Raw genomic sequence first — 25102 nt, forward strand, 5'->3', positions numbered from 1 at the left:
GACTTCTTCTTCAAGTCTCTTTTTTAACCCGTTAGCAAGGCCTTGATGTCCACCGGAGTGGATGACATTGAACAGCGGTGCCAGTCAACTCCTTGGTCTGTGTGTGATGCTGTTTGACACTCCCTCCCCCTGCAGTTGCTCCTTCAGGCTGGTGCTGTGTTTTCCGCCGACATGCCTGATTAAATAAGGGTTAAAAAATTCTTTGCGTAATGGTTTGAGTGAAGGGAGCAGGAACAGGTGGTGATAAACTTGTGAAGCCTCTAAGCCTTCAGGGACATTCCAGTCTGAGTTCACACTACCCAGAGGACCCTTCATGATTCCTGGATCTGCTACCGCACACACACCCACACACATGCATGCATGAGGTGTTGATAATGCTGACTTCAAGGTGACGGTCAAGTCTAAGAGATGACCGTGAGCATTGATGTATTTTAGAGGTAGACTCATGTGATAGGAACGGGGGGAACACTTACACCAAGCAAAACAGCTGATCTGAACCCATTTGATGCCATGACAGATTTCCAGGTAGAACAACCATGCAAACCACGTACACAAACTGAGTGTTAATACAGAATTGTTTAATACTAATTACAATACAGAAAATCAGTGGTAAACAAAGAAAAGTCCATGTCCTTGTTTGTGCCTCTTCTTTTTACGTCAGACAGGAGAAAGTGAGAGAGTGATGCGTGAAACATTATTTAAGACACAGAAAAAATCATTCTAGTCTCGACAAAAGAGACACCGGGCCATTTTCAGCTGATAACATTAAACGTGAAGAGGGGTCATTCAGAAAGCTTTAAAAGTGCAGAGTATGCTCCGTAGGGGCCACAATGCACTAGGAGTCAATAAGTCCGTTTAACTTTCTTCAAGTATGTTACAGCTCCAAGCTTTAATGAATCTAACAGTGTGTTTTCAGCAAAAATCTACATTCAATCAAGGCGGATTTGTCATGATAACTTCTTTAAAAAAGTCTACAGCCATCTTAAAGAGCGTCCCACACACTGGGGGATCACAGATCTTAGTTTCCAACGACATTAATAACTGATAGTCAGTGATGATAAGTCACTGAGTGATGATGTGAATGGAGTTTGAGATGAAGCCCTGTGGGCGCCAAGTAAAGCTATGTCCACATGTGTTTGTGTGTGTGTGTGTGTGTGTGTGGTCTAAGAGTGAACGACTTCACTTGGTCTCAGAGAGCCTCGCAAGGCTGGCTTGGCGGAAGGCTGCTCGGTCCCTCATCTCCAACACACAGTCCCTCACCATCTCAGCAAACATGGAGGGCCAGAGCTTGTGTAGTGCCTCACCCTTCAGATTGGTGTCTGACGCCCTTTGGACCAACTCCTGCAGGTACTGCTCTATCATGGCAGCACGTTCCGATGACTCCACAGTGCCCTCCTGTGAGGAAAAGAAGAGAATTATCAGTCCTGTTGAGTACATTAAGGTGAGGTGCAGTGGCAGGAAAACCATAAGAGGAAGGGGTAAAGCTTGCATACTAGGTAAAAAAAAAAAAAAAATGTGGTTCTAGGTTTTAAAAAAGCTCACTCATTAGATGTATTATAATTTAAAGTGCTCATATTATGCTTTTTGGCTTTTTCCCTTTCCTTTATTGTGTTACCATATATATCTTTTTTGTGCATTTAATCGGTTTACAAAGTGAAAAAGCCCAAAGTCCATCCCAAAGGAACTTACCATCTCCAACAGAAAACTCTGTTCACAAACTGCTCCAAACAGCTCTATTGTAGTCCAGCCTTTACTTTCGTGACGAACGTGCGTCGCTTTGTAACACACGTTATAATGCTCGCCTAGCTGCTAGCATGGCACGCCCTCATACTCTGCTTCTGACTGGCTAGTAGTCCTTACCTAGCTACTGCGCATGTGCGACTCCCAACAAAGATGGAACCGATGTGCGATGCCTCACCATGTAAACCTATTCTGATACAACCTCTAAACACAATTATGAACCTAAAAATGAGCATAATATGAGCACTTTAACATCAATCCATTGATTGAATTAAAAGTTGTACTCTGATGTATTTTTCAATACATTTTGGGACTCCAAAACCCAGTTGGCTGTTGGTAGACAAATGGATTAATGTGGTACTCAAACTAGCTTTTACTAACTTTTCAGTCACATTCAAGCATTGTTGCAGTATCTCAGACCACTTGGCCAAAAAAATATATGTTAAAAGCTGACCTCAGGGCTCTCTGCACTGCAGTCTCTGCTTGGGTAGTTGAACAGCGCCCTGCTCAGGCCTTCTCCCAGGAGCTTCCCATTATCTCGCAGCTCCTCCGGACTCAGTCCTGCCCGCCTGCCACGTCCCTCTAACAGGAATTGCAGCTGACGCTTCCTTCAGGGTGAAGAGAGAAGAATGAGTTAGACACAGAGCGAAGAGACACCTGGGGAGAAACAGTGGCAGAAAGTGAGTGACACCAAGGTAATAAAGGTGTGCTCTGGTGTCCGTCAAATAAAATGTCTCACCTCAGTGAGAGTCAAACTGTCACACAAAAAAAATGGTAATATTTTTTACATTTGAATACCTTTCCATAAATGTCAGTGTTTTAATTTCACTCACTTTAAAAGTGATGTAAACTACATCAAATGTTGCTGTCTATCAGTATGAAATCTCATGTGTTACACAACTGCACCAACATGTTCCACAGGCCGTGCCAGGATGCTGAAATAGTCTTTTCAGTGGATGCTGGAGGCAAATATTCCATTTACGATGTGTGTGTGTGTGTGTGTGTGTGTGTGTGTGTGTGTGTGTGTGTGTGTGTGTGTGTATTTCTTAATAGAGTGTAATTGAGTGTAAACATCTCTTGAGAGAACAGCTGTTATGATACGACTGTAACAAAGATCAACTCAGTCAATTGTGTGAAACATTGTAACTACTTGTAGAGTTCATTTTTCCATTTTGGCTTTTGAGCTAAAAGTTAACATGATCATTTAGTTGCTGATTGGAGTTTTACAAACACAGCCATTGAAATCTATTTAAAGGTATTGTGAAATATTGCTGCGTTTCGTAAAATAAAAGGCTTTGTATGCAACAACAGCCTTAAGTATTATAGTGGATGCATTCACTTCCATGTCAAAATAGTTTTTCCTTAATATTTTCCATTTAGCGGGACCCCTAGTGATGAAATGTGAATTCCAAGAAGTGAACTCTGCTCGTTCTCAACAAAGTTCAAGGGTCAACTGAGGTTGAAATCAAACAACACTGACAAGCAATACATGGAATCGTTGTCCTTACAAACTTTTTCTAATAAAAAAAAATCTTTCACTTTACTAGAACTTGTGCACAGTGCAGAATTATAAATAAACAGCCAATGAAAGCAGAAGAACCACAAACTATAACAGAGGGACCTTATGATGTGATGAATTGTAGAATATGTGTTATGCTGGTAGCAAGTAATGTATACCCTTGCTAGTGATGACTGCAAAAAGCCTTGTTCAGCAGAGAACAATTTGCCCTTCAAACAATTTGTCTTGGAAAAACCTGGCCAAACAGTCCATTTTACAGAAGTATGTGTCTAAGACAAACTGTAATCAGAATCTAATAGCTAATTTAGTGAAACAAATATATATGTTGACTTAAGGGCTAATGACTCTGCATGGAGTTATTAAGATTTCAGTGCGGATGCGAATATAATCTTCAGCCCTTGTATATTATGTATCCACAGTCACCGGGGTGAGATGAAGCCGAGAGACAGTTGTCCTAAAGTTTACTAGCATAGTTCATTTTAGACTCTGAAAGGGCAACTGAGGACACTGAGGCAGCTCATTACTCAATACATTTTGTTTATATTTCATTGAACCTACTGTCACTGTCTTCAACTTCTAACTGTATAACTCAAAGAAATTAATTTCCTTCATGTCATCAAAATCAAGGTTATTTAGAGAGATCACATGTAATAGAGTTTCCTTAACCAGTCAATGATTCGACCAGGCAATAGTTCAATCTTTGGGAGAACAGTAATACTATGGTACTATATGCTTTGCTTTTGACCTTTTAGGCTGCCCATAACCAACCAGATAATGAGAACCATTCAAAAAATGCTCCTGTGCGTGACAAAATTCAGCAGATTTTTGCTTTGCGAAGATGTTTTTTCATTAACCACGAGTGACAGACCTCGAGAGCTTTTGGCTGGGGAGAGAGAAGAATGTTTGTGTCGAAGTGCCAAGAACCCACCCTTACCCAGAGACACATAGTCTAATTCCCCTGGCTCCTCTTTGCCAGGCTCTGTCTCGCTGTCTCTCACTCTCTCTCACTCACACACACACACACACACACACACACACACACACACACACACACACACACACACACACACACACACACACACACACACACACACACACACACACACACACACACACACACACACACACACACACAAATGTATAGAGGCAAAATACACACAGAACAGGCATGCACATGCATGTACATTAGCCTGCACGCTCACAAGCTGTAACTTACACATATGCACATGTACGAATCCATACATTCTTGACATATTTATACAAACAACATACACAGTCCTGGACACAGCACACACCTGTCAATTAACTGTAGCTACTGTTATGTTGTGGTTAATTGCCTGATATCAAGTTTTCACCTGGATTCCTCTAGCAGCAGGAGGAGCCGGCAACGTGGAGTTTCGGTGGCTGCTATATGACCCAGTGTCCCAAACACACGCACTGCAGCGATCACATCATTCATGGTGACCTAAGGTAGACGTACAAGCACACAACAGTAGATACTTGATTGATTGGTAACTTCATGTGTATCTGTAAACTTTGAAAACACAGAAATAAGAGTTACAGCTTGGTCATGGGTTATACCATTGAGTCAAAAGTTACAGTCCCAGCACAGAAGTACAACTCTGTACTGTGTTATATCTAAGAACGTTTAACAGACGCTGTTTGGGATGAAACATTAAAACTAACACAATGAAAACAAGTTAAGAAAAAAGAAACAGCAGATATAATATAAAATAAAAATCATTAATCAAACAAAGTCTTTACAGAGTTCTAATTTAGAAGTACAGTAGATCAATCCAGGAGACATGGGCCCATAATTTAAAAGGTATAATAGTATGTAGTCAATAGCGCTTACGGTTTGTAAAGACAGTGTTTAAAGTTGGCCCCTCCTTCCCAACTCGAGAGAGAGAGAGAGAGAGAGAGCAGGAGAGAGAGAGAGCAATAGGAATAGGGAGGGAGAGAGAGAGAGAGAGAGAGAGAGAGAGAGAGAGAGAGAGAGAGAGAGAGAGAGAGCGAGAGCGAGAGCAAGAGTGCAGCGATGGTCAGGCGAACTTGAGAGTGAATGAAGAGAGGGTGCGCCGAACAAAGCAGTGAATCAGAGGAATAAAATGTTGCTTTCTGATTGTTTCAGGGGGGTCACGTTCTAAAGTACAAATAAACACATTTTGATGTCTACATTTTGTGTGAATGCATAGCTCTAACCTGTGTGTGTGTGTGTGTGTGTGTGTGTGTGTGTGTGTGTGTGTGTGTGTGTGTGTGTGTGTGTGTGTGTGTGTGTGTGTGTGTGTGTGTCGGTATGAGATGCGAGTAGAAAAGCAGTGGTGAGAACCACAGGCTGACCAACCTTCCTTTAAATGTAAGGGAAAAGTTTGACATTTTGAGAAATAGGCTTATTTGCTTTCTGGCAAGGAGTTAGATGAGATGAGTTGGACATTTTGTATAGATGTGATACAAACAAGATATAAAGTGTAAATGAGTGATCCTTAGAGGTGCTGGACAAAGCCAGGCTAGGTCCATGAGCTAAGCTAGGCTAACCAGCTGCTCGAAGTCAGAAGCCTTACATTTAATGGGAAGAAATGAGAGTGGTATCAATCTAACTCTCCACCAGAAAGCCAAGTGTAGTTCGCAAAAAGTCAAACTATTTCTTTAACCTTCAAACTTGTTCAAATTGGTTACTATGTTTGTGTTTTAAAACGGCGGCAGGAGGAATGCATCAAACCCTTTACCTCCTGGCCGTTGATCTTCTGCAGGTTGAAGTGGTGGAGGCGGTAGATGAGGAAGGAGCGCCACAGAGCCAGACTGACCACTGGGTTGCCCTCTGGGTGGATGGTCAGCTGGTCCAGACGCCTCACCTGAGTCAAGGCAGCCAGCTGGGGCAGACGGCTGATGTTGGTTTCCAAGAAGATCAGGTGCTGCAGAAAGAGTAACAAGTTGGTTTCAGAGATGTAGAATTATATAGCAACTGAATATTTGTTCAAGCCTCACTTAGTTGATCATGGCAAAGATTGACAGCGTAAGCGAGTTTTATTCCTCTTGGAGAAATTGATTTGAAAAAATATGCTTTCAGGAAACTGTAAGGTGTTTTGGATAAAAATATCCACCTAATTATATTGTTTGTTACATGAACAAAGTGTTTTGTTCAGAATATTTAATATAAAGAATATAGCCTACTTAAAAGTTACTTAAAGTGATGGTTCGGAGTAATTTACCCTAGGGTCCTTTGCACCATGACCTCGAGCCAAACACACCCCCAGAAGCTTTTTTCACTTGGGTCTTACATTGGGCGAGTTAGCGTAGAGTAGCGTTAGCAGCTGAATAGCTTAGCGCAGGGGCTAATGGACCCACGTTTGTATCTCGTAAATGACCCCACTAATAATGCCCAAAATGATACCAAAGGTCTACACCAGTACATATAGGTTATGCACTCATAAAACGATGGATTGGAAAGTTTGTAAGTACACCTTTAGTTATCTGCCAAGGTCAGACAGGGTTCCCACACCATCTTAAATTCAAGGACTTTTCAATGACTTTCCAGACCCAATTCCCTCAAATTCAAGGACCCAACATGGTATAGTTTAAGACACGATCATGGTTAATAACTGTTACAAGACTGAGAATTTTTATAATGAAAACTAGGAGGCTTTACAGAAGCTCACTGACAATTAAAGCAACATCGTCTAACTATTTTACATTAAATTTTCCACTTCAACATCATTTTTATGCTACACTGACTTTAAATATGAAGAATGGTACCTCTTGCATTCCCACTGCGCGCCCCAAACACCTGTTGTCCCACTATGTAACTTTGGCGAGCGGGTTGGATCCACGGGTTCAAGCAAGATACCATTTGTGAGCCTAAAATGCTGCCGTGGAGGAAATGTGTACAATGTTTTCAATTAAGTATTATGTAAATGTAAAACTGCACCATGCCTTAAGAAGTGTAAGCCCTGTGGCTCTCCCGGGAGAAGTATGCAACGCTTCATGGCACTACTACTGATTTGGGTGAAACTGGATCATATTTAAAAGGAGACAAATGTTATCTGTTTTTCCCTGTGATGTCCTCCGGCTGCTCTGCCTCGACTCTGTGATTTACAGGGATGCTGGCAGAGAGCGTTGCTGGTGTCATGCCGTAGCCGGGCCAGCTCGCAACTCAACCGGGTTCAACAGCCTCTACGCACTTCATGACAGAGGCGAAGAGACCGAAGAGGACGTTGATAGAGGAAGCTCAGAAGACAAAAGGAGAGAGTAATGAGCAAGAGGCTGCCAGACGAGAGTAAATCTTGGACTGGCTTTTAGTCGTGAGAGCCATGTAGACACAATACCAACCCACTTTTTTTCAGTATTTTGAGTATTACTTTGAGTTAAACATATTTGCAAAAAAATATAAAAAGTCAAGAATTTTCAATGACAATGATATTAATGTCTATTTTCACAAACAATAAAGGATTTCAAGGTCCCGTGGAAACCATTGTCAGATGATGTTACATTAGTTTGGGACAATTTTTTTTGTGTGAATAAAGGCCAAAGATAATGACAAACAAGAACTATTGGGCTGTGAGAGGGCAGGCTCCACCTCCAAAATCCTCCCTCTTTGTGTCATGTTATGGCAGTTTGGTGTTAAATGACTCTGTACTGGAGCTTGTACTACAACCACATCTGAAGGTAAAATGAAAAATGCACACTCTTTTTGTTTCTTCTTTAAGTCAACACAATGCCATGGCTCATTATGGTATGTGTCTAGTGTCCTCCTCACCGATAGATTGGGGAACTTGATCCTTATTCGAGGCAGTGTTGGTACAATGGCGTCAAAGTTGATGTAGCGGAAGGTTATTACAGTGACAGCCCCAGCAGTCTGAACTCCCCAGCCCCTCTCCAGGGCCTCCAGGGCTCCGGTTCCGAATAAACGCAGCGTGTCTCCATCCAGCTCCGCCAGGTGACTGTCAGAGAGGGACAAGCTCTGAATACTGCCGCTCCCTGCCTCCACAAGCCTGCAAAAAATATACACACAAAAACACACTTTGTAAACCAGTCTTCATTTGCTGAATGCACAGAATTTGTTGCCTTGTGAAACTTGAAGAATATCTTTGTGCCAAAAGTGCTTTGCTCACATTTGTTTGAAAATGCAAACGTTGTGCTAAAAGAAGGAAAAAGCAACATCGCTACAGAACACGCAGCAGGCTAGTCAATGTCCTATTTGTCTTGTTTAATTGCTTTCTATTCTGCTATACTACAGTTGAAGTGCCCTTCCCTGATAAGAGAGTCGTGAGAGTGGAGAATCTGGGCGAGTCTCAAGGAGACATAATCTCCCTGCCCGAGCCCATGTGCTCAGCCCTCTGGGTCTGCTGACACTCAAAGGACTTTTCAGCATAGCAGGGCATCAGATGGCTACTGGCTGCACGCTACTCAACACTGATCAGCCCGCCAACAAACTAATCACCCCTATTCGTATTTCACACCCTCCCAATCTCGCCGCAACAGAAAGCCATAGTGGTTAGAAGACTAATCCTTTGATTACAGAACTCTAATCCAAGATTCTTGTTGAGACCGATTTAGTTTTAGATTTAGATTTCGTTTTTTCGTGTGTGTTGAAGAGAAAAGAGTAAGAATCAAGGACAGAAAAACAAAAAGGATAGCAGACATGCTGTAGACAGAGAGGGTACATAAATAAGGAAACAAAATTGAGCTGTACTATAACTGAAGCATTTAAAAAAAAAAAAAAAAAAAAGCCACCTTTGTTGCAGCTCAGTAAGACTGACCCCCCCCCAGAGGTGACTCCTCTCTGTACCGGAGGAAAGGAACAGTTTCCTCTCATAACTGAGCAGCAAAAAGAGGATCAAAGATTTGGAGAATCAGACAAACAATTAAAATGGATAATTAAAGGCCTAAATCAAAATGAGAGGTATACTACAGTAGGTTGGAGTCTCGGTCAAAAAAATAAGGAGGTCCAGGTAAAGACGAGAAGAGAGGAGTGATGGAGACAGAGATCAACTTTTTAGTTGTAAACAAAACCCCGCCTCTGCACATACTGATGTTTGCAATATGAGACCGTAAGTATTTTCTCTTAAATTTCTTTTTTGTCCTAGATGCAAATACATTTGTTTTTACAAGGCCTTAAACATAATGCCTTGAAAGATAAAAATATCAAGTTAAAGCTTTGGGTTTATTACATACAGTTTATAAAAGGTCAACCCAATCATATACAAATTATTTGGCTGATGCACCATAGTAATTTGCTGTTGATTAGGGCTGCAACTAGCGATTGTTATCCTTATCAATTAATCTGTAGATCATTTTTCTTATCTTCTTAATAGTTAATTGTTGGTCTTAAAAAAAAAAAAAAAAAAAAAAAAAATCTCCAAATTGCTTTTTTCCCCACCAAGAGTACAAAACCCAAAGATTTTTTTGATTTCGAAACAACAATTGAGTACTAGTGTTAAGTGATTGTGTTGAAAAGTAAAGACGCTAACCAGTAATCATTGTGGAATATTGCCCCAGTCCACTTCACATGTGTAAAATGCTAAAAGAGGAACGTGACTCGACATTCACACCAGGTTCTTGGGAGGTGATACTTTGGCCTTGAGTCACTTTAACTGATTCTTTCTTGTGTAAAAGACAGGTGAATGGTCAGGTGCCTCAGGAGAGGGCAAAGTTTTCCCACATGGCTGTTAGGCTTTTGGGAAAACTTTCTGTGTGGTCCACTTGTGTCTATATAAGTATACAGTGTGAAAAGTCTTCTTTGAGACTGTAGTCTGCCTTAGAGTTCAGTCAGTTTTAATTAGTTCAGTTAGTTTTGAATACCCTTTGGGAGAGCTACAGCTTAAAAAAAAAAAAAAAAAAAAGCCACAAATTACACTTGCCAGTAAATACAACAACAGGATTAATCATGTAATACAGCCTGAACCAATAACCCAGTGACTGACAGGGAATATCCCACTCAATCGTCATATGTATCCAGACACTCTTACATGATACCTAAGGTGACCCTCCATGCACCCCGTATAAAAGCCATTCTTGATCATAGGAAAATATGGGGGTTTAGGAGAATGGATATAATGTTGCAGAGTCATTCTTGCTGTAATTGTTTCCCAGTGGCCAAACATTAAACTCCTACTAAAGAAATCCCCTGAAGGCATAGAAAGCTTTTCCCCCTGATGATCATGATTACAAAACTTTTGGATGGCCCCTTTAACAACCCATAAGGTTAATTACAGTACTACTGTGGTTCCTTGTTACACTACTAACATCTAGAATTGACAAGGGCATTGACAGATGTGAAAAGGCCTCGAAATAGTGGATTCTTGCAATGAGTGCAGCTACAAAAGCAGGTATAAGTAATTTAGATAAACGTTATTCAAGCAGAAAGAGCATCAACTGAGAGCAAGTGTAATACTTAAAGCATTAAAAACCAGTAGTGAAGACATGTTCAAATTGCAAAGTCAAAGGTACATGCCTATGCAAAGCAATAGAAGGGGAGGCGCCAGACACTAAAAAGCAATTCAATCATCAGGATACGCCACGCCTCCAAGATGTAAGATTGCCAAAGGCAGTAAATCAGCATGAGTTGGAAGAGCAGTGCAGGAGATGGAGCATAACATGTAGATACAGTAAGTCACGCTAAGAATGAGCGTAACTTCTGTGCGCCTGGAAGTGTGCCATCAACACACTCAGCGCTGTGTCATGTATTGTTCCCCACATAATGGCAGCTGAAAGGCTGCCAGGTGGCCCCAAATCCCCTTGTGACATGAATCCAGCAACTAACGCTGAGAGAAGAAGCGAACAAGGTGGGGAAGACCAAATAAAGAGTCCTTCATTACATGGATCCTGCTCCAGCCTATTAGACTCTGAATCTAATTTAATTAGGGCTATCTCCCTTAATCCACTACAAAGTTTTTAAAAAGGACATCCATCCATCGTCTCTCAACAACTTAATCCCCCCCCAAAGACATGGCTTGTAGCATACACATAGTCTCCAATTGCCTAAATACTGTGTGGGAGTGATGGGTATGAAACTGGGTATTACTCTCTGCGCAGTTATTTCAAAAGAGCATTTTATCATTTCACAGTTGAAAAGTGAAAACAAATGGTTCAAGTGGCAGTTACTGGTGCAGTGCAGATGTACTGGGTGCCAAGTGCTGCAGACTACTACTGTAAAGTTTGTTCCTACAGTGTGTGGTGGTTTTGGATCTAAGGTTTCATTTGAGAAGCCTGTTAAACTTCATTCTCACCATTGCAGGGATAAATCATATACAGTATGTGCCTGCAAAACCACCTCTTCAGGGTCTCAGCACAACTCTTTTTTAAAATGAATGAATGAACAGTACAAAGGCCTTTCCATCTCCCCACACGGTGATCAACACCACTATTGGATTTCTGAGAAATAACTCTTCCACTCCCAATGCACCCCCGAGCCCTTCTCACAGGGGAAATGAGATCATATAAATCCTAAATTGTTCACACTGTCACAAGTTGGTAGTGACACAAGTTATTGTCACATAACTTACAGTATTATAGGAACACTGACACTATCATATTGAATGTGCCGTCAATATTCACATCAACCTCATTCTAATTTGCCACCAAACTGGGGCTGCTAATGCAAACCAGAGATGACATCATAACATCATCTTTTTTTCCATATTTGTCATTTAATGACATTCTGCGGCAGTGTAGTTGTTTTCTTTATATTTGACAGTTTTTAACCCTTTGTGACACATTACACATTTTCTTTATCATAGGGATTGGCAACAATGGACAACTTGATTAAAGTCATAATTTTCAGAAATCTAACAATGCAAACATTGCCCATATAGAAATTGTGGAGACTAAAACCATTTAGAAATCCTGAATGAATGATCATTTTACATAGCAACAGATCTTATCATAAGAAAAAAGTCATAGTGTGTCAAATGATATACATTGTTCCGACTTTTCTAAACTTAATCAATTAAAGTTTTGTTTTACTGTTAAATTGTCTCTAGTTGAGGTGATAGTCCTCAGCAGCATGCTTGGAGGTAAAGAAATAGAGGGCAGTCCCCAGTTTGTTACTCAAGGAAAAAACACACATAAGAGGTAGTGGAGATGTGCCAGGCCCAGACCCTGACCTGAACGGGAAACCGAGAATCTGTTGAGATTCTGGAGTAGCAGGATTATGGATGACCTGCAACAAAACCATACACTGTCTCATGCCAAGGTGCAAATGAATAAACCAGCTCCTGCTGTTGGGATTTCTGGGAATTCACACCCCCACTGACCTGTTCCACGATGTCATGCATTAGAGGCACAAGTGTTGATTCACGGGCCTAAAAAACCAGAGACAAGTTCATCGATCATTTGCCCCTACATGCTCTATCGGGGAGGATGATGTAATTTTTGTCAGCATCTAGTAGCTCAACAGCTGTCAGAGGTAATCTGGGCTACACTGTGTAGGCATTATAACCCTTCAATAAATTCACACACTGGTGAACAAAACTATCTTTAAATTTCCCAGCTACTGTACACATTCCCAGGTATTTTAAAGATGTTACCCTTTGAACTTTTAGTCACAGATCTTGCTTATCTTTCAAGTTACTGGTAGTGCCAGGGTTTGTAAAGGCCCTTGGTATTTTGTCATTCAATACAAGCCAAAGTGATACAACTCCCATCTGAAACGAGTGTGGTGGATTGGATTGCGTGAGCCCTGCTCGTCACCATAACCTGCTAATCCACATGACTGAAGTTATAATGGACCCTGTAAAGGCCATTGAGGGATTGCGCTTCGGGGGCCATTTTCATATCCTTATGCAGGAAGGAAAAGCCTTCTTTTAAACATGTAATAATAGTCCTTAACACAGCCCCCACTTTTATCTCAGCCCTCCCCCTCATAACTCATCCAGACCTGGATCCCACTCTGTGCAGGAGAGTGTATCAGAGCCCTACGCTGACATAAACTTAGCACAGACTGTTGATTTAGAGCGCTTCCAGCATCGTGTTATAAACAGTGGATGAAGAAAACTGTCTTCAGACATCTTAGACACGTATGTACTCACAGAGCTCCGGCGAAGCTCCAGCGAAGCTCCAGCGAAGCTCCAGCAAAGCTCCGTGTCGGACGCTACTGGCCTCCCAGTCATTCATTAATTCCTGACAATGTACACCTCGTCGGGCATCAACCCTTACATATGTATTCATTAGTGACTGTCTGTCTGTACACCATTTTCAAATTTCTATACTATTAATACAATAGAGGTGTCACAATAGCAAATATCTAAAAACCATGGCAAATAAAACCAAAACTTTCTGCAGGGCTAGATCCAACGAGGGAACATGTGTTTCTTTGCAATTCGAGTGAACTGATCCTTTATGCAATATTACAATACATCTGTCTCAAAATCATCATATTCCAACAGAAAATATCAGATTGTGAAATCTTTTTGTGTCTCATACAGTTACTGATCAACACAGAGAACTCTACTGATCTATTGACCGCTATTGACTACTGTATTTTCCATGCGGCTGCTTATTTTTTACTTTCTGTGGACACATATGTCAGGGTAGGTGTACACACACACATGCATTTTTGTCTTACTTTGGATCTCGTGGGCTGTTTGGACGGCTGTTGGTGCGAAGTCTGCTCTCCGTTCCCCCTGATGGTCGCTCTGGTCCTAAACCTGGACTTACCCGTCTGATAAACAAAAAATAAAACAAACAAACAAATTCAGCAACAGAGCATGCAATTCTTTTCAGAACCCTTTCAGATAAGGGAGAAGCAAGCCTGTAAAGCAATGCTCAGATTAGAGGGTTGTTTTGAAATCAAATTTGTAATTACAAACATATAGTAGAGGATTATTATTAAATCATACTCAACACATTATTAAGATGAACATGCAAAAAAATGCACATACTAGTCTCACTTCTATCGTTTAGAATTGTATGTTAAAAGACACATTTCCTTCCCTTCAGCTCAGCTGTCAATCAAAGTAAACGCCTACTGTATATCTAGAGGTTTCTTTATGGTTGTCATTTTAAACATAATCTTCCTTTTCCTACCTTGTTGACCTACCTACTTTGTCTGTTGTGTGTCCATTCATACAGTACTGACTGACATAATTGTCCAGCTATTTGCAAATATGAAACTAGTTTCAAATGATCAGGGCGCCTAAGATGAGTCCGCCAACTGCTCCTTTTAACAGGTATTCCATGCCCAACATCAGTACCAAGGCCCGAGATCAGATTTCTCCTCCCAACTGTCAGGAGAGGAGACTCATGACTACTGTGTATCAAATCAAAACCCTTTGAATCTAAACCCAACATTCATTCATTCTTTATGTTTACAGATTCCCATCTGAGCTACATTATCTACAGTCCAACCAAGTCTAAATAATTAGACTGTCATAGTGTTAGCCATGTTGACTTACCGCATACATATAGTACGGACAGTAGATGTAACAGTAAAGAGATCGTAAAATGTCAGATAATAATACAAAATTTTACTGATTCCTCTACATTTCTCTTTGAAACAAACAAGTCACACATAACACCATCCGGTGTGAATTTTCACTCATTAAACGTCTTGTGCTGATGTGGTGTGTACCTGGGTTCATCTGGAGATGGTTCCTGTGCGAGGCCATTGGTCTGGGCGGGGCTGTGGGCGGGGCTGTTCTCTGGACTGACTTCTTCTTTAGCACCATTTGCGGGTGGCAGCTCAAGGCAGGCTCTGACGCCCTCCCACTGCTGCGCTGCATTACGGATCGCCAGACGCCGCTTTTCCTTGATGAACACACACACACACACACACACACACACACACACACACACACACACACACACACACACACACACACACACAGAAGGTTTCAAGTGTCAGTTCTCTTAAGCAGAACGCAGAGGGCATATACTAGGTATGTTGCTAAAGAAAGTATGAAAACTGCTTACTGGCAGATATTACACCTCAAAGTTAAATCAGAAATTGCATATGCATGTGTTTGTCTAATTTATTTGCTCTTGGTACTGCAGCTTTTTGATTTAACTGCAGTTACAGTATAGCAGTTAAAGTGCCATCCCCACCCTGCAAGAGAGAAGATTTCTGCTCCTTCGCTGTCTTTTAATTGTTCCTTTCTGGCCAAGCTGTAGTTTCGATAGGCTCAGTTATGGAATGTGCCACTCCCCGATGCAGGGGTGAGTCAGTATTATTCATAGTGAATCCTTCACCCTTACGAACTCTTGCCTGCAACATTCAATTTAACATTTTCTTAACACCAGGGATTAACAGGAGTTAGTTTACTGAGAGTCAATGTGTTCCGCACAGAGACCATCACTCAGCAAAAGACCCCACTGCAGCACAGACGCAGCAGTAGCACCATCAATATGTACTTACACACACACACACACACACACACACACACACACACACACACACACAGATGCCTGGGCAAGACAAAACATCTTAGACCATTTAAAGAAATAAAGTATCATTTACAGACCCATTTACAGATACTGTGGTGTACCCCTCCCCATCTATCTAATAAAGCGAGACATACCTGTATGTGTGTCCGTGTTTGGGGGGGGAAGGTAACCTGCAGACGCCACATGCAAAATGCTTTACAACAGCGGGGGGGGGGTTGCTGCCTTTGACTCTTTTCCTGCTTCCAATGTTAGCTACATGATTGCTGGATATACCAATCTAACTTTTCTTCACTTTCCTGGAGCACGAGCGGATAGCTGAAAGGAACATCGCGACTGTTGTGTGGAGATTGGCGAAAAAAAGGCCCTACGCTTTACAGTGTCTATTATTAAAAGCCAGACACTATATACAGTACAGGCCAAAAGTTTGGACACGCCTTCTCATTCAATGCGTTTCGTTTTTATTTTCATGACTATTTACACTGTAGATTCTCACTGAAGGCATCAAAACTATGAATGAACACATATGGAATTATGTACTTAACACAAAAGTGTGAAATAACTGAAAACATGTCTTATATTTTAGATTCTTCAAAGTAGCCACCCTTTGCTTTTTTATTAATAAGGGAATAAATTTCACTAATTAACCCTGACAAAGCACACCTGTGAAGTGAAAACCATTTCAGGTGACTACCTCATGAAGCTCAATGGCCCTCATTTATCAAAAGTGCGTACCCCAAATTTCCAGCGTACACCTCGCGTACACCCAAAACCACGGTGACTTTGAGATTTATCAATATGGACGTTGGCGTACGGCACGCTCAAATCCTACGCCAGCTCAGGAGGTGGTGTACATGTACGCACGTTTTGAGTTAGTGCGGAAATGCGCAGAAAAACAATTCCTAACACCACAAAACGCACTGACAAACTAAAAGAAGACCTCTATGCGCCGGTATGCAACATTGTTTTAGCCTGTGGGGTTCTGTACAACATCTCGCAGGAAAACACGGTGCCATAAATGTAGCGATGGAGCCAGATGACCCGATGCCCAGAGAGAAGTGTCCAGAACAGCCCCAACTGGGGGCTATACGAAGGAGACAGGATATTATTCCTCACTTTTAAAAGGTAGCCTATAGTGTTATGTTTGGCAATGACATTCAATACAGGAAACATGACGATGCACAACATTTTTATTTATTCTTCAGGTTTTTGTTTCTCTTTCAAGTGAACGATTTATTTCTGCCATTAACCAAGTTATTTCGGCTTGTTTTCCCAGCCCCTCTGCTGTCAGGAGACCGGGTCCAGCACGGGGGGGCGGAGGACAAGCGCTCTCCCTCAGCTGTTGCCTCGTTCCGACTCATAAAAAAAAAAGAAGAGTGAAATAAAAGACACTGCATAAACTCCGCTACCGTGTGTTTATTTAAATATAAGTACACCTACATATGTAGGCCTAAGAGATTGCAATAGAAGCATTTATATTACTATTAGGACTATAGAAAAATGTGTCGATGTATAAATTAAATTTATTTTTAAATTTACTACGGCAACACTGTTGACTGCATCAGTGATCTCCTTCCATTCCGCATTCTTTCTATAGCCTTTAATAACAGTTTTTAGGCTGCCAAATAGTACACACTTTAATGCAAATGAACCGGGGATATCAGGGTTTCAATCTCCACCGTCTCGCCATGTCGTAAATTGTATGGGCGAGGCCTCACAACCTAGAATATATTGGGGCGTGTTATTCTAATGACGATCGTTTTCAGCCGCGGCATTTATCAAGGGCAGCTATTGCGTACACCTGGATTTCAAAGGTACGCACAGCTTCATAAATCAGGCGGTGAGAGGAGTGTAAGCATAATCTTACGCCAACATATACGCCCGTTTCTATGCAAGTATGATAAATGAGGGCCATTGAAAGAACACCAAGGGTTTGCAGGCTATCAAAAATGCAAAGGGTGGCTACTTTGAAGAATCTAAAATATAAGACATGTTTTCAGTTATTTCACACTTTTTTGTTAAGTACATAATTCCATATGTGTTCATTCATAGTTGTGATGCCTTCAGTGAGAATCAACAATGTAAATAGTCATGAAAATAAAGAAAAACATTGAATGAGAAGGTGTGCCCAAACTTTTGGCCTGTACTGTAATATTAAGTTGCTGTGAGCTGTAGCTTACATTCACCACTTCTAAACAGAGGCATAATATAGAGTAATCTCTGAGATTATTCCTTCACAGCGCTGTGCAATGCGAAAAAATCTCATGGGTCATGTTAATTAAGTCTACTGCTAACTTACAACATTAATAACATTACCGTTGCCAAAATACCCCCGCGAATCAAATCCCCTACTTCACAGTTAACCGTCAAGCTACTAAACCTAACGTTTGAAAAGTTGATTGAAGTCCATGTCAGCATCCAAAAGGTGTATTTTATGGGCCAAGCAGCCTCAACAATCAAAAGACACATTAATTATCAGTCACATAAGAGGGAAAAAAGTCCTGAGCATGACCTAAATATTTCTTATAAAACATGTTTTGATGGGTAGAAAAGTACCAATAAGAGGCCAAAGAGGTTGTTATTTTCCAATTACACACTTAACCCTTACTTTAACCATGGTCCCAAAAATAATAATGGCCTGAAGCTGGCTAATACTGTAAAAGGCATCGGATTTAGACTACAGTATACACAGTGTAACATTCAGCTATTAATCACATCTCATCAGCAATACAGTATGTGGTAGCTTTAGAATGCTAAAGTATGTAATTCCATCCAATACTTTGAACCAAGTAGTTATTGTCTTTTTACCAAGAATAACTAACCATACAACACCCAATGTATAAAAAAGGGCACCACTTGTTCAGAGGACACTAGTTCATCTACTCTTTGAGATGTAGGCCGTCCCGTGTATTTGCTACATTCAAACTCTATATCCAGGCAGACAAAGACAGCAGGAGCAAATCCGATCAGAGTGGTACCTTATGAATCGTCTGCTTGTGACTCTCCCTCTTCTTCTCCTCCTCTTTTCGAGCCTGTACACCAGCCATGCGCCGATCCTCGTCCTGAAAAAGAAAGCTTGTGCAATCAGAGTGTCGCTCCATTCATGAGTTCTGAATTATTCAGGAGAGAGGGAAACCACAAAAGACGCCGCCAGGAAGGCTGTTCTCTACAGCAGAACTGGACCACTGTGGAGGATGGGAGAGATTCTCACATCAGCCGGCTGCATGACAGGATTATCGGTCTGATTTTCAGACTCGGATCAACTCAGCCCAGCTGTTGGGGAAAGCCAAAACTCCCAGAATGCAATGCTGCCAACACTAGCTGAGTGTGCCAGCTAAGAGCTGGGGGTATTCAGCTGTCTGTGACGAGCGAGCAGAGACGATGCCTCAGTCTGATCAATAGTGGCAAAATGCTAGCCTCACTAGAGTCCAGGCACTAATGTCAGCTAGTGGAGACAGATTAAGGTGCAAAGCCTGTATGTCACAACTTTAAACTAATTTTGTGAGAAGAACAGCTTCCAATGGAAAATATCAGCAAGGCGCTGCTTATGCTATTGTGTGAAATTTATCAATTTCTTATTGAGATAACAATGTCTTTGATTGGGCAGCCTCCACATATTTATTTGGCTTTATTAGTTATATTCTGAAAATTGCATAAATATATATATATATATATATATATATATATATATATATATACACACACATAAAAGCTCTCTTTGCCATATCAAATGTATTTGCAGGTAAATATTATATGTTTTATCAGTCAATAAAATATGACTATAAAACAATTTCCCTTATTTAGCTTCCAAAATAATCCAAACAGTTCTGACACAGGAAACGGAGAAACTACTAAGTATTGTATCTCCTCATTTACAGTATTAACTCTCAATTAATTCATATATCACAGCCAATCTGCCAGCAGTCAGGCATAGATTTTGTCTCAGATAATCTGATCTGACTTCTACTACTGACAGCATAGTGCACTGGGGGCAAATTCTGTTAAATCGGTTAGAGGGGAAAATCTCGATCTTCAGTAGCTACAACAAAGTTTGCCCCCAGCTATATCATGACACAGTTTGAAAAGATGGAAACTCCAGTCATAGGCTGACGTTGTTTATGTCATATCAAAACTTTCTCCAAATCTATCAAATCAATCTCCAAAAAGTAAATTTTTATGGAAATAAAACACCATCCCTGTTTTCAGGACTGACAGCTACAGGCAGTGGTTGGGTGGACGGGTTTAATGGGCCCTGGAGATCATGAAACTTGCCAAACCTGTTAGGGACCACGTGTACCCTAAAATTCAAGTAAAAACATGAACATTGTTGAAATAGGAGTTACAAGGATTTTTTTTTTTGTATCAGCATGAGGTTCTGAGGGCAAGGTGTGTGGTACTTATAGATTCCATTTAAAGTGCAAGCTCAGACCTGGTGCTCCCTGCTTGACAGCCTTTAAAAGCATGCTGATGTATTTCACTGTAGCCCTTTGCTGGAATGTTATATAAATACAATGACTTCATGTTTATGCCTTGGGATAAACATTGTTTTGTTAAACCAAATATATATTACATCTATTGTATATGCTTAGCTTATAGTCATAGTTTAGTCACTGACGCATTTTTGCCTTTAATATGCAACCGAGAAAATTATGAATGCTGCAAAAATGTCCGAAAACAAAGACAAATGAGTATAGCATCATCATGATGTACAGGATCCTGGAGATACTCCATTTACAGTGAATAGGAGACTGCCTATGAGGGTTCATCGTAAGTTTGTTTTTAAAGGGGTGATAGAATGCAAAACCGATTTTACCTTGTCATAGTTGAATAACGACGGGTAAATAGGATGCATAGAAGCTCAAAATCCCATTGACACCCCTTTACTATGAAAATCTCATATTTTTAAAGTGCCGCTGAAAACGGGCGAATCTCAACAAAGCTGGAAGCTTACGTAAGCATCCCAAGAGCTGTACCTTTGTCATGCCCATGGATGTATTAAGAGAACGGTCATGCCCCAACATTTACATAGGCTACACAACTGACCTGAGATCAGGTAGCCTTCTGAATCTAGGTCGCGCAGATCTCTGCTATTCCACTACCAAATTCACTTCTGAAACTTTTTTATGCAAGAAACCAACTATGTAAAGCTCAAATATGGGCCGTTTTACAAAAATGGATGGCTAATTGCAAATTTTGGTCGACTGTGTGTCGGAGTTCAGCGGCCTGGGTTGCTACATCGCCGCCCTGCCTGTCCTCCTTCACAGACCCCGGCCTGCTGTGAGCTCCATTGAGCTCTGTCACGGCCGGCAGCCCGCGGTTCTCCATACCCGCGCAAACTCATCGTTTTCTGGGTGACTGGACTACCAAACGCCGCTGCCCTGACAGAGCTCCAGGCCCTGCAGCTCGCTGTTCTCCCTCCCCTCTTCCTGCTAAATGGCCAGTGTGTGTGACTGAAAGCGCGGTCAGCGAGCTTGTTACGGCCGCAATCTCTAACCGCAGGTTCCAGTTAATCTTATAATAGATACTGTATGTGTATTGAGTTATTTAAACAAACAATTGGGGAAATAAACGCCTCTTGTCCGCGAGTCTCACTGATAGAGCCCGCGGTGAGCTGGAGTCCATTAATGAGAGCTAGCTAGCCTCCTCCTAACGAGACCTCTGAAATTCACAAAAATGCAAGTGTTAGCTAAGCTTTGTCAGACCTTGGGGAACCTGTAATATACATGCTGTGACAAAATTCAAACTGTAAATATACTATAGTTATGCCAAAAGTGTAGCTAGCTAGCCGCAATCGTTTTCCATTGTATTCAATGGAAATAAACGCCTCTTGTCCGCGAGTCTCACTGATAGAGCCCGCGGTGAGCTGGAGTCCATTAATGAGAGCTAGCTAGCAGCTCCTCCTAACAAGACCCCCGGCATTCACAAAAATGCCTTAATTTGGAATCGGACACAACAGTTAGCTTTATAAGACATTGGGGTAGATGTTATATAAGTGGCGTGACAAAATTCAAATTGTAAATATACTATAGTTATGCCGAAAGTGTAGCTAGTTAGCCGCGATATTTTCCCATTGTATTCAATGGGACATATAGCTAGCTAGCTGCTCCTTCTAACAAGACCCCTCACCTTCATAAAAATGCCTTAAATTCAAATCGGACTGTTAACTTTTGTTAGCTTTGTAAGACCTTGGGGTAGCTGTGATATAAGTGCCGTGACGAAATTCTGTTATGCCGGCACCCGGCCGCAGAGCCCCATAGTGCAATAATCCACAAAGGGTGACTTTGCCCTGGGTATGAAGCCCAGCAGGCTGCCGCTTTCTCGTCAGACTGTGTGAAGCTCCTAAAGTCCGACACATCTTACCAAATTTGCAATTAGCCATACATTTTTGTAAAACTGACCATATTTGAGCTTTATATAGTTGATTTCTCGCATAAAAAAGTCTCAGAAGTGAATTTGGTAATGAAACATTGCAGTGTTTGGAATATGAGATTCTGTTGCTTCTCTAATGTGTGTGTATGGGGATTCGCTCAACCAATCAGCGCGCGTTTTTTAATGTGTGTGTATGGGGATTCGCTCAACTAATCAGCGCGCAGCCCATCTAAATATTCATGACCATACCATATTTGGAAGAAAAGCTCTTGTTACAAATAGGGCCAAAACACAGGGATGCATAAGGACCAATAAAATATCAACCAGGCCCAACTAATGTTACATACCCCATTAGGAGACCATAAAGAACAGTGTGAAATACCCTATATAATCATTCTATCACCCCTTTAACAGTAAAACCACAATAAAGTTGAACATGACTGTCAAATATGACATACAACACAGGCTTTGTAAATACAAAGTACAGCACAACCATGAGCTGTAAGGGTTTTATAGCTTTTAGTTTGTCATAACTCTACATCCTCGTTCCTCTTTGCTGTTTAACATGTTTGCTTATGGCATAATGGCATGATAAAAATCTTCACGTCAAAAATACCGTGTAGAAATAAAAATAATTAAGGGGACAATAAACTTCATTTTAACACCTTAGTCAGCAACCAGTTTTTTTACACACACAAACACTCACACACACACACACACAGTTCAGACTTACTGTGATGCGCTTCATGTCCAGCTGTCTCAGATGAAGCACACAGCGCAGGACGGCCTGCTTGTACCATGTCTCCAGGGCTACAGGATTCCCATCCAGGGTGAGCTCAGAAAGGGAGTGTGACTCTGCAAGGCAGGCTAGCTGATCAAAACTAGGCACAAAGAAAGGACATGTTGAAAAGAGATCGAGAGTTAAAGCTACACAAACAAACGTTTGTTTGTTAAACAAAAAAACAACAAGGTACACTGAATGCTTTACAATGATATAGGCATGGTGACCTAAGTACATTTTTGGAAGCCTGAGTCATCGACCGCTTTAGTCAAACAAGACAACTTCCCCCATCTAGGTTTTGATTCTTATACCTTTATAGGCTTGTATTGACCGAATAGAGCCAAGCTGAAAGAAGACATGAACAACTGGTAATTTAACAGGCACACTGGCAGCCTGACATTACTCAGCGGGCAATGAAGAGAAAAATATCCACTACACTGTTGATATCAGCCTGTGGCAAAGGGAAACATGAAAAACCAGTAAGTAAGGCAGTGGAGATTTTATCATAGCTAATTTGTGATAATAACCTTAATGACTCATTTGCCTGAAACCACTTATGAACCTACTATACTGCACTGTGCCTGATCCTAGCCAGGTTTCTTTGGATGCAAAAGAGGGTCAGACAACCTCTGATGAACATTAAAATAAAGTACTGTTGCTGCTATGACAAATGCAAAGCAAAATTTCAATTTGGGGTAGTCAGGAAACTGCACTAATTTGAGTATTATTTTCTCCTATCTCACAGTGGGCTCAACTGGACCTCTCTTCTGCACTGGAACATACAGTACTGCGACAGGGCATTATTATTTGCTATTAATTCCTTATACTAGTAATACTTTATACTTTGTGTCATTACATATATGAGCTTATAATAAAGACAATTATAATCTAGCAATAATGACAGCATTTTTTCACAGTGATTATAGAAGACTGCTTGTGAGATCCCAATGGTGCTTGACTGCATCGCATGCATTTTGCATAGTTGTTTGCATTCATAATCAGTGACCAATGCACTCTTGGGTATTGTTACTATGATAAACCCACTCATTAATAGTTGCAGTAATGAAGTATACATGCATATCCCTTTGATGCTATCAAAGACCTAATCAGAAGAGAATATCAAAAAAGAAGTGTTTGTTGTGTGTGCAGAGTGGATTGTGGTTGAAAACTGTGTGTAGTTTCCAAATCCATCTGGCACTACAATCGCTGCACCAATTTCTTTACTGACTTCTCATTAGTATTTCAAAAGTAAAAAATGCAAGATTATGACAATTGAAATAATTAAAAAACATTCATCATTTTTTTTTTGCTCCATCATCCTCTACCGGGCAAACTGACTGCACCAAGTGGACAATATGTTATGTCCCTCTACCTAGCAACAGAGCACAACTGTTCTCCTATCAGAATTGAACAAAATGTACACCCGCCACCTTTCTACGATGCCATGGTGAGCAACCATTCAAAAGAGAAGTTTGAATTAAAATGCCTTTACCAAAAGGCCATTATAGTAATAGTAAAAATATGAAGAAAGAAAATGTATAAAGAAATGTACATATTATGGAAATTAGTTGAATAATCAAGCTCCACTTAGAACTTTGTCCCTCTATAATGTCATAAAGAAGTTTAACAATACAGATTATTTGTTGCTTATTTCTTTGTCACAATTCTCTCTGTAACAGTGTGTCAGATACAGAATCATACAGACACTAGAACAGCACGGCTGGCTTAAGACGTCAGGTCAGATCTATCACAGAACAAGGTGACTATGGTCAAGAAGGCTAATAAACCCTGTCTGACCCTGAATCCCACATACAGGCCCCTCCTTATAGTAGCCTTATTCATTGGGAGGGATATGCTGTTTTAACAGGTTAACTCAGTAACACCTTTACAGCTGGGTTCAGAGAGGAAGGAGCAAAGAAAAAAAAAACAGACCACAGATATTGGAATATGTGTGTAAAGCAGGCTGACATTTGCAACAAAAAACACCTCTCATTCATCCTACACACTCTCACCTAGCAATGCTGCAAATGCTTGAATTTACTCAACCTTCAAATCTGTCATTAATTTTCCATGGATGTCAGCAACCTTCTTGTTAGCCTGCTTCCCTGATTGTCTGAATAACTTTAAAGTACTGGCACACCCATAGATAACAGCATGCTAATTAATAACAATAAAGAACACATCCAGGTTATGTTTTTTTTTAGGTTACAGAAACTGCCCACCACAGCAAACCGTTTGTGTGTATTCTGCCTGCGGCTTGTTGGCCAGGCCCTGTCAAGAGCCAAGGGAGTGGACAAGGAACCGTCCGGCTACCGTCT

General features: G+C 41.0%; 1 protein-coding gene across 4 annotated transcripts in view; it reads right to left on the reverse strand.

Annotated features, from left to right (window-relative positions):
- Positions 1-557: 557 nt before the first annotated feature.
- The window catches only part of lrrc49 (leucine rich repeat containing 49), a 41742-nt gene continuing 17197 nt past the window's right edge, over positions 558-25102 (reverse strand). For 3 of the 4 annotated variants that reach the window (XM_028581874.1, XM_028581860.1, XM_028581852.1), the window contains 9 exons: positions 22737-22884; positions 18613-18696; positions 14826-15001; positions 13821-13916; positions 8013-8247; positions 5986-6171; positions 4615-4724; positions 2195-2348; positions 558-1395 (listed from right to left, as the gene is read on the reverse strand). In XM_028581874.1, the coding sequence (XP_028437675.1) occupies positions 1180-1395; positions 2195-2348; positions 4615-4724; positions 5986-6171; positions 8013-8247; positions 13821-13916; positions 14826-15001; positions 18613-18696; positions 22737-22884 (1405 nt within the window). In that variant the 3' untranslated portion in view covers positions 558-1179. Of the gene's footprint in view, positions 1396-2194; positions 2349-4554; positions 4725-5985; positions 6172-8012; positions 8248-13820; positions 13917-14825; positions 15002-18612; positions 18697-22736; positions 22885-25102 lie in introns of those variants that run through there. The other variant, XR_003692917.1, reaches the window with a different exon arrangement.

The sequence above is a fragment of the Perca flavescens genome, chromosome 1, assembly GCF_004354835.1.
Source record: "Perca flavescens isolate YP-PL-M2 chromosome 1, PFLA_1.0, whole genome shotgun sequence".
NCBI lineage: Eukaryota > Metazoa > Chordata > Actinopteri > Perciformes > Percidae > Perca > Perca flavescens.